General features: G+C 35.3%; 1 protein-coding gene across 1 annotated transcript; it reads right to left on the bottom strand.

Moving 5' to 3' along the window:
- Positions 1–5,031: 5,031 nt before the first annotated feature.
- LOC110031488 lies at positions 5,032–10,873 on the bottom strand. Its single transcript, XM_020734704.1, has 2 exons — positions 10,471–10,873; positions 5,032–5,225 (listed from the first exon to the last, which is right to left on the bottom strand). Exons 1-2 carry the CDS (start codon positions 10,739–10,741, stop codon positions 5,047–5,049), a joined length of 450 nt encoding a protein of 149 aa, XP_020590363.1. The 5' UTR covers positions 10,742–10,873; the 3' UTR covers positions 5,032–5,046.
- Between the last annotated feature and the right edge of the window lie 407 nt (positions 10,874–11,280).

The raw sequence follows: 11,280 nt of genomic DNA on the forward strand, positions 1-11,280 counted from the left end.
TATATATATATTTATATATTAAAGGTGAAATCGATATTTGATCCAGTGGGCACCAAATATCGATATATATATAATGTATTTTGGAAAGACATGGGGAAGACTAGCCAACATAAAATAACAAAGAGAATTTTGATTGAGCTTATATTTTATTTTATTTTTGCATATCTCATGCTTATTTAGTATTCTGGTGAAATAAACGTGTTGTGCTGACAGCCATTGAAGAAAGCAAGAACTTAACAGTTTCTATAAAGTATAACTTAGTGATACAAAAAAATTTGATGGGGGGTAAAGAAACAAAATTAAGAGATTGAGGGAGAAAAGTCTAGCAAACATTGGTGCAACATGTCCATAAGTAAGAGTTACAACGATGGAGAAATCTCTGTGTATTGTCTAATTAATGGAATAAGATGTGAAATGACGTGAAGCTTGAAGCTCTATACTAAATTATTACGATAGAATGTTTGTCAATGCTATCATTGCACCAAAATAAACAAATTTAAAAAAAAAATCATAAAGAACCCTTGGAAGAGTCGATTATCATCGTTCCTCAGTTCCCAAAGCTGAACAAATTACAGTCTTCCCATACTATTATACAGTAATATATACCAATTAAACACCTATCCAATAAAAAAAAAAAAAAGAAGACATCATTTATCTTTCCTAGGAGCTATCACAACTATTCAACAAAATTTAGTTTACAGTTCCACGTTGTGTTACTTTTTGGAGTATCTCTTTTCTTTTCATAACCTTGCACATTACTTTAATCTAATTACCTCTTATAGTGCATCTTGTAAATTTCTATACTCATTTGAACAAGCCTAAACCACTAAAGTTCACTTTTAATGACTTTATCATCAATAGGAGCTACTCCCACTCTCCCAAATATAATCATTTCTCGATTCATTATTCATATTTAGATTACAAATAAATCATAAAACTCATTTTTATCACACTTGGCTAATAGCTACTTATTTATTATTCAACCCTCAAATTCATAGAATAAATAGTCCAATCATGGTTATATAAAAATTAATATTTAATGTTCAAAATATTCACTTATTGATTAGTACTCCTGTAACACTGCTTCATTTTAATTACATGATATTTTATAACACTAATTGAGTCAAGAAAGAACAAGAATCCTAGTCATTGATCATCAAATTTATTAACAATCTTTTGACTTGGAACTTCAATTGCATAGTATAAAGTTTTTTATTTTATAAGAAATCATATCTTCAAGATTCCTATAACTTAAAAAGTATAGTAGGCGAATGTTAATAATAAAATAGAGTTACATGAACTTTCTTTAAAGATACATAAATACATTTATATATTTGACTTTCTTGTATATTAAGCTTTGATCAAGCCAAACATGATTGTACAAGCTCTAGTTTGTGTTCGGCTCATTTAATAAACAAATTGAACCATCTTTTTCTAGCTCAACTAATTTAGTTTCGAACAAGTGAAAAATCAATTATCTAGTTAGACACAAGTTGTTCATCAGCATCAAACTTTTCATAATCCTTAGTTACATCACTCTTCATCAGTAAATCTCTAGTAGCCTTTTGAACACCTCATACGTTTCAACCCTCTGGTCACAATTGTAAAATACCCATTTTTCTATGCTAATTAAAATGTCTAAGAAACCAGCTGAGTTGATCCTGGAGAATGTTGAAGATAGAATAATTGTTAAAGAAGCCAAAAATTACTTGCAGCTTTATCACATGAACATATATAAATTCTCTTTATAATTTTATTTAGCTAGAGTAAGTACAAGCTATCAAAAACCTATTCAAAGAGGGATCCAAAAAGAAGAGGAGACGAAATACCCAGATTCCAAAGGAAAGAGTAAATGAGGAAATATCATGATTAAATTCATTGAATTATAAATAATTAAAAGTTCAGAATCTCCTATTTGTAAAAATAGGTTAATGGAAATATCCAAAAGATAATATTGAATATGATCAGGCTGGACCCTATCACATGGATTTTGTTGCATTGGAAGCCCAACTCTGATCAGGCTGGACCATTACCACTCTCGACGACCTTTACCTCTCCGGCCTGAACCCCACCCACTTCCTCACCCTCGTCTGCTCCACTGTCAAATCCATATGTTCTTTCGTCAAAATCATGGCCCGTGAAATGAAATCCCCGGGATGGGATATCACTGCCACAACAGGCGTGCTCCAGCTGCACCTGCGCCGCCAACGGAACACCAATCACAAATATTTGCATTCCAATCTTATGTCTCGTGAGTAATGTTTTCCAATTTCCAGTGCCAATGTTTCGGTGCAGACGATCTGGTGCATGACCGCTGATATTTCTTCTCTGGTTTCATAGAGTTGAAATTTGTAAATAAAAAACAATGTTTCAAGCGCCAATCATAATTTAAAAAATTTTGCGGAGGTAAGTATATGGGGCTTGTGCATCCGAAGATGGAAGCTTCGTTCTTTGGTAATCTAGAGCAACGAAAGCTTGCAAGCTCTGGTCAGGGATCGCTGGAGGCGAATTTCTTTGAGGAGTTTCCAAAGATGGCAAGGCGAGTTTGGCTGATTTACTGCTTTTTCTTCTCCTTTAAAGAAAAGGCTTTGATAAAGGAGTCATCTTTCACGTGATGAGGGGAAACCGGTTCTCGGTGTTGTATCTGACGTTTCTACATACCCAATGCAGAATGTAGCGCTGAAAGTTGTGGCATCTTCGCGTTTGGAATTCGGCCAAAATCGACATTGCAGTGGAAGGAAAGTTCAACAAAGGTTATCATCCAAACAAGGGATCTCCATTTTCTCCTCTTCTTTTACACCAGAACAGAGTCGAAACACCTCCTCAAACGAGCCCCTAATAATCCCATGAAAGACTCATTGATTGCCCTTCTTACTTAGCATACTCAACATGTTAAGGGACTGCTTACTTTGCTAAAAAATGAAGTACAACATAAATTGTTTATAGAGTACTCTGACTTGTGTTCCGAATATATATCAGCTCTTTGGTTGCGTGTAAATAGAATACAGAGTTTTTCTTTTTATTGAATTAACTATATAATTTTTATAATATTATAAATTTAATATTAATATATTTATTTTTATTTATATAATATTTTAAAATTAAATTTATTTTTTAAAAAAATATATTAAATTTAAAAAAAATCGTTTATATACATGATAAATGATAAATAATTATTTAAAAATCTTATGCAAAGTGATCTGATCTTATTTTTAATCTTTAAAAGGTTTATGCACATATTCAAGCAATTCTACATCGACAATCCAAAGATTAGGCTGAATTTAAGAATTAGCCAGCTATGTAGTTCAGCAATAAAATGAAACATTCTAAAAATAAAGCAAATGAATAAAGTGTCAAAAATTGAACGAAATGAGAGAAACATAAAATATGAATTCATATTCTTATGACAGATTTACTGCGACGAGTTATGGATATAAATCTATAAAATATAATCTTATCAACACAAATTTTACAGTGAGATCAACGCAAAAGAATCCCTACAGTGAGCTAAAAAAATAAAATCTAAATATATAAACCGGAGAAAACAAATGAACATCAACCATATCTTCACCACCTCTCCATGATGATAATGACCTCCAAATAGCTTTTTTTATACCTTTCTTCCTTCCAATAAGTTTGCCAAAAAAACGAGATCATCATCCTGGTTTCTTCTTGCATCACAGCTCAGTAATGGTTTCTTCTTGCGTGACTTATTTTTTGGCAAGCCATTAATCATAACAGCAGGCGCTCCATTCACCTCAAAAGCTTCTGGAGAATCTCCCTCTCGTATTTTAAAATTAATTACAAATCATTTGTATCAAGCCCGATCCACCCTCCAAAGGCAACCCAAAAAAAGGTCAGAAGCCTTGCCTGCTTTGGGAGAGCACCAATCAAGAGCTTGTCTGTCGGGTTGCCTCGCCTGCCTTCAAGAAGGCACCGATCGAGAGCCTACCCGTTGGAATCGTCTGTCGGTTGCTTATGAACGAAGGACGCAGGAGAAGCCGAAGATTCTGCGAACGAATGCTGCGGGAGACGAGTCTTGCAAGAGAGGAAGGGGACTCTGCGAACAAAGCTTACGGGAGAAGGGAGATAATGCGGGAGAGGAAATGGGAGGCGGAGATGTAAAATGTAATGGCGGGAGCGGGAGACGAGGAGCTTCCATGAAATCGAACAGGGCAGTGTAATTCATTTTCGCTCGATTTGGGCACACTCTGTTTACACGGAAAAGCTGCTCTTTTCTAAAATCATATTACCCTATAAATCCTTCAAGTACTTTATTTACAGTAAATCAAGCATAAAAATTTTAAAAATACATGTACTTAATTTACAGTATACCACTCAAACATCAAGCCAAACAGCCCCTAAAGCAATGGTGAAAGAGCCCCATTATCCGTCAATCATATGTAAACGCTTGCTCTACTCAAGTTTATCTAGCTTAACAAAGTCAAGTCGCTATGAACCAAGAAATTTTCTGAATTGATTTATAGATCAAAGCAAAATCAAAGGCAATGAAGATCACTTAAAGATATATGAAAGTAATCTTGATATCATCACTTACAGATGTATAAAAGCAATCTTGACATTATTATCAAATTTAAAGACCAATTTACTTCAGCAGATCTAACAAAGTAGAAAGCACAAACCGAGCTATCCTCTCTTCTTTCTCATGCCTAACGAAAGCTCAGTGCATGAAACTAGAGAGCTATCCCAGTATTCATAAAGAGCTCAAGGTTAACCCAAGAACATTTTGATGTCACTATGTTCGTTGAAGCGCAATGTGCTAACCAATTGATCTAATAAAAGCTTGAAGGGTTTAGTTCATTAGCATGCATCCTTTATCAAACCAGCTGAAGCGAAAAAACATAGGGCCAATGGTATACTCAATCTCCTAGTAAGTCAATGGAAACAAATAAGGAACATTCTTTCACCAGTCTAATAAATCACAAAGAAAAGACCAATGAAATATTTTTTCTTCAACAAATCTGATAAAAAAAGTCATCCCAACGTTCATATAAAGCCCGAGGCTAAACTAAGGGAGTTCTTTTGTCAAAAAGTCTGACAAAGCAGCAAATATTGGGCAGACAACTCTGCATCATCAACCAAACAAAAGCCCCAAGGCTTGGTCTCCGACATGTGCCCTTCATTATGTCCACCAAAGCAGAAGCCAAGGTAGAAGATATGCTCATTCCTTGTTATCAAGCCAGCCAAAGAAAATCTCAGTTTCCCTAACAAGTCGATGAAAAAAAAATCAGCTCAAATCCTTCATTAAGCCTGCTAAAGCAAAAAGGCAATTGGGGCCAAAGGCAAACTCAACGTTCTAGGAAGTCAATAGAGATAAACCAAAATAATTTTCATGAAGTTCATTATGCATGAAGCATCACACTAAGGATAACCCACATCAAACTCAATAGGCAATTGTAGCCAAGCAAAAGCAATTAAAATTTGACATATAGCCTTAAAGTTGGGTTCCTCCAACAAGAGTTTAACATTAACAAAATTTTCAAAGTTAAAGATGTAATATTAAACAAAGGGAGTCTACAATGTTGTAAAGTTGCTTGCTCATGTTCAAAGTTTGCACTTTGTATTGACATCAGAAAATATTCCTAGAGATCGCAACATAAAACCCTCAGCAGAATATCTAAGCAAACTTTTAGACCTGTGAAAACAATCAATTAACAAAACATATCCATTATAGGCATGCACTATATTTATTGGGGGCATTTATTGACCTCTATATCCATCTCACAAAATGATTTAATCAATCCTAATGAAAACAACAGATGACAAGCAAGACATCATATGAATCAAAATTGAGATGTATCAATAGTTGTTGAAACTGCCCATATGATATCCATTTGCAAAATGGATGCCATCCTGATTAAAAAAGCAAAATTACTCAAGAATGACCCCTTAATGGATACAATGAACTCTGGATGCACTATCGCATAAAAATAGCCAAATTGTTTTGAATGCGCTAAGGCTACCCAAACAACCTCCATTTGAAAAATGCATTATGCTATTGCGTCTTGAAATTTGAAATATATAGAGAGAGACTTTCAACAATTGGCTTAATTGAACATCATGAAAATAATAAATCACGAACACATTCCCCAAATTAGGCCCAAATCACTTCTACAATCATTGAAGTTGCTCAAACTATATCCAAGTACAAAAGGAATTACACGAGTGTGTCCATGAAATCAAAATTATCTAAAAAACACTCATATTGTCCAAGTTTCACTTACGAAATATCAACATGAAATTCAGTGTGTTGATACAAAATTCAAGATGGCACACAAATCGATGAAATGACATGAACTCGAAATGGACCAAAAATAAGACTAGCAAAGAGTAGGTATAGATTATATATATAATAAAATCCTTAATAAAATTCCTGATTTGTCGTCCACATCCATAATTCTCCCATGTTGCGCCCGAATTCACCCAATCAAAATAAAAAAATAGAAATAATAATAAAATCTCCTCTCAAACTACCATGCACATCTAGTCCCGATCACCCCTCAACATTTCAAAAGAAAACAATAATAACAATACCTAAAATTTATGCTACACAGCTCACTTCCTATTCCACTTTGCGTCACGCCCCTTTTGTCTCGACTTCTCCTATCTTGATCACTCCCCCAAGCTCGCTCCACCATTCATTCCCAAACACTTAACTCTCTCTTTTTCACTCTTTTCTCCTGTAAATCCATCATCTAACGAACCCTCTATTTGTGCTTGCACTTGTAGTTGGACGCGAGCTACCCTCCTCCCACTGTTCATGACTCGTGTTACACCTTCCCATTAGTCTACTCTCACTTTCCCTATGCTCCTCAGAATAGTGAGTATCCAAGACGTCCTTCCTCTTCCTCAAGATAGCATGAAGCAACAAAGTCTAATTGAGACACCCTCCACTATCTACCCTCTCTCATTCTCTTACTTGATAGGCACACCTAGCATCCATTCGCACCTCTCACAGCCACAAGGCCAAACTGCCCAGCTCCTTGTGTACATTTTCGTCTCAGAGCCTCTGCCCCTAGTTCTTATGAGAAAACTTTGCCTCCTCCTTTGCATACTTATTCAAATCTCCCCTTTCCTACTTGAACCACTTTAGTTGCATGCTACAATCGATGCACCACAAAGTCTAGCTCCTCACCTCCTCCTCCCTTTTCTTGTCTCCATACTGTAAGCCTCACCACTTACAGTGTCTCTTCCACTTCTCTCCATTTCTCCATCTCCCACTGCAGTTGAAACCACAAGTACCCATTCCAACCAACTTCAAGATTCAGTTGTTACTAGCTCCTCTTCAACGGAAACATTGTTGTTGGCATTCATCAATGACAAAAAATTGTTAGAAACCCTGGCCAATTTCCCCAACTACTCAAATTAATACTGTAGCTTTACCTTCCTCTTCCTTGTGTTATTCCAGCCAAACCCAGTTGCGACATTACAACAAACCAAACTCTCCTCTCTATCCTCTCTGCACAACCCCTTTTCTTTCCTCACCATATAACAGTGAGAAAAAAAAAGAAGAAGAAGAAAGAAATAGGTTGCTATTTTGACCTCAAAATCCATGCTAAATTTGCCTCGCAATCATTGTTGACCGACCCACTTAAGGTACAATGCAGAAATATAAGTCTTTGTGTGTGTGTTATTCTAATGTTAAAGGAAAACTTGCTTACGGTACTCGTGCAAGACATTCCAACATGGTACAGAAAAAAAAATAGTAAAATATAAATATTCGCCGGCATTATTCCAATGCAGCAAGGAAATCTTATATTTCACGTAAAGTCCTATCAATATTTTCTATGTGGATGGTTTAGAAGATATATGATTATGATGTTGTTAAGAACCGAACAAGCGCACCTTAAAGGAGGATGGGAAGGCCTAGCACTCCCAAAATATGCTTCCTATGCAGAGGGGACACTAGGAGGCTGCCAAATTTATAGGTGAACGAACATATACAAAATAAACTAAGAATTCATCAAGAAACAAAATACAAAATAAATCAAAGTGAATATTTGAAGTATTTTATAAGAAGCATTGAATAGAAATCAAGCAATTTAAGGACTTAGAATAGGCATTTATAATGAACATTATTACTTGCTTGTGAGCAAGACTTAAACATGGAACTGAGCAATAGGAGGCTTGGTAGCTCATTAATGGGCACGAACGAAACCTATAATGGACTTGACATCTAGATAACAAGCGCGAGCAAGACCATTTCATAAACATTTAGACACTTCTATAAGATCGATGGACTTGTAATAGAGTCACAAGCTTGCCAACAAGCATCAATAATACCATCTCCATAAACACTAGGTTCATTTTGCATTGAGCATTGGACGTAATAAACAGGGCACGCAACTTGATAGTAGGGAACTCAAAAACTAGTTTGACGAGATCGAACATTGCCTCTTATTGTCCTCAGAATATGAGCTATAATTGCATTTGAAATTGATTAAAGTGAGAATTTTTGTTTGAAGGCAACGAAGCTTATTATGGAATCTACTTGAATATTCAATACATAAGTGGTTGAATGCCTAAATGCTAAACTAAAATCTAGAATTCCTTACCAGCCACAAAATTCGTAAACCAAATGTACAAGCGAACAAAAAACCGAATTAAATGCTCAAAATGAAATCTTGCATGCATCTCAATGACTCAAATATACATATAAGCATTCAAATCCTTGGATAATTCCATAACTTAAAATAATTGTGATGTTATTTTGAACTCAAATAAGCCCCATCAAAATTCATGAAAGGGTCTCAAAAAGCATGGACCAACCTCAAAAGCACATGTGCTTGGCCCATTTAAAGATCTCTAAAGCATGCTCATGCATCATGAGACACTCATTCTAAATTATTGTAGATCGTTCAATTGTGTCTGGCAAATGCATCGAAAATCGTGCAGTTGTATAAGCAAGAATATAGAGAAATGTGCACGATAGTGATGTGAATACCCGCACTATTTTCAACCAGCGTTTCAAACACACAAACACTAGATTTGAGAACGTTGTAGGTTAAAAAAGAAGTTAACTCAGAATTGCCTCAGGTTCGATAAGCATGAAAATAAGTTTTAGAAAATCTATTTTTCAAAATAACCAGAATTAAATATATATCACATACTTTCAAACATGCCACCTTATCTATAAGAAAATGTCATAAGACCCACTCAAACCAATTTCATCCTCCCACGATAAGAACCAAAGTTGACAAGACTGAGCTCTGACATGATCGAGTTGATCCTTCTCCTTACAGAGACTAGAGTTGATAAAATTTATGAATTAATAAATTCAAAATTCAAACAATCCAACAATTATACCTCGATAATAATCATGTCGAAAGTAAATCTTAACTTTAAATAAATGTCTAGAAAATCTAAATTTCAAATTATAAGAACCTATAAATGTTTAAATAAGACATATCATCTAAAAGCTAAGAGCAAATCTCATTCACCTTCCACAATTGTTTCACGAAAGTGATAGATCCGATATTACCTAAGCTCATATGGAGCTAATATCATATTAAGTATACTATTACACTCACACTCAAAAATAATCTACGCTAGTAAGGACTTAGCCCAAGTCTTTTGTTTGTATAGTTTGATCAATCGGCTTCATAAATAGAACAATTATGAGTAATCTGATCAGAAGGCTTGGCCTAAAAAGAGAATAAAAAGAAGAACATATATACATTGGCAGCCTCATCTATAAGAAAATGTCTTCATCAGGCCCGAGAACATATATTTATTTCTCTTTTTATTCTCTTGTTAAATCCATTACCTCTGAATTTTATTTAAGCTATCTTTTCTTTCCAATCAATTTATCCCAACCAAATAAATCCATAAACTCACCTAAACCAACGATGCAAAATCTATCTTAATAATTGTTGACTGAATTTAGCCCAACTTACTCCCTGTATTACTGATTTGACAAGATGAATTTATGTTATAGATGACATCATCATCATCATCAGTTACACAACTTTTTGAAGTCCACCCACTGAATCCTCATTTTCCATCCATTTTTAGAGAGTGCAACATGAGGTGTTAAATTCATTCTTCACAAATCATTTTAAACAACTTGTATCCATGTTACCATACGTTTACTCCTTCACAATTCCGATACTAATTGTATATATTAATTCGGTGGATGCATCGTCTATCTTTCATTGTGCAATGTTCATGTAGCTTAAATCTAGTTTCATTTACATTATTTTTAATAGATTTCACCCTAATCATTCTCTAATCAAAACCCTAAAAAGGCGATCAGACAAATGTCTCCAAAAACTTGGCATGGATCACCAAGTTAGCACCTGACTGTACAGGGATAATCACCTATTCAGAACAGTACTTCTACTTCATCAAACAATTAAAGATTTTATCGTACACAAAATAAAAGAAACCGCATCATGGCTTCTTTAAAAAGAACGATTCCAGAAACAGAATGAAGGAGAAGAAGCTAACTGGATAGGAACCACAGCACAATGATGCAGGAGAAGACAACGATTGGAGAAGCGTGAACCATCATCAAAGCAAGACGCATCCGCTTCGCCTCCTTCTTTCCGAGGAAGGATCCAGGATCGCAGGTTGGAAGGCCGTCGATCTCCACCATTGATCTGTGACTCCGGTGGATCCCTCTTGCCGTTGTCGCGCTGCTCATTAACTCCCCTTCCCTTTCTGATCTCTGCATCTTCCTCCAAAACAATGACTCTTCTCCAACTTGATTTATGGGCATAAAGACCGAAGAAGGAACCGTTGAGGCAACGAGGTAACCAGGGAGGAGGATGCTTGGAAAAAGAACGGAATTTTATGATGGGGGTGAAGAAAAAGTAAATCGAGTAAATTTAAAACGACCTAATTTATGATAAATTCGGGATTCGTGAAATTTATGAAAAATTGGAACAAGTCTCCCCTGAAAGAGAAAATATAATATTAAGTCATCTGACGACGAGGGCAAGTCTCCCCTGAAAGAGAAAATATAATATTAAGTCGTCTGACGACTAGGGCTGACTAGGGCTGTCAATTTGGCTCATTATTCGTGAACAGTTCTTGTTCGGCTCGTTAAGCAGCTCGTGTTCGGCTCGTTCGTAAAGCCTAACGAGCCGAACACGAACAAAATTTTAAGCTCGAAATGTAAACGAGCCGAACACGAACAAAAGTTTGTTCGCTCGTGTTCGGCTCGAATTGGCTCGAAAATAAATATATATAAATATACATAATACATATTCATAAATTATAAATAATTAAATTTTTTTAAAAAATAAATTATCATAT

This window comes from Phalaenopsis equestris, unplaced genomic scaffold, assembly GCF_001263595.1.
Source record: "Phalaenopsis equestris unplaced genomic scaffold, ASM126359v1 Scaffold000834, whole genome shotgun sequence".
Classification (NCBI taxonomy): Eukaryota; Viridiplantae; Streptophyta; class Magnoliopsida; order Asparagales; family Orchidaceae; genus Phalaenopsis; species Phalaenopsis equestris.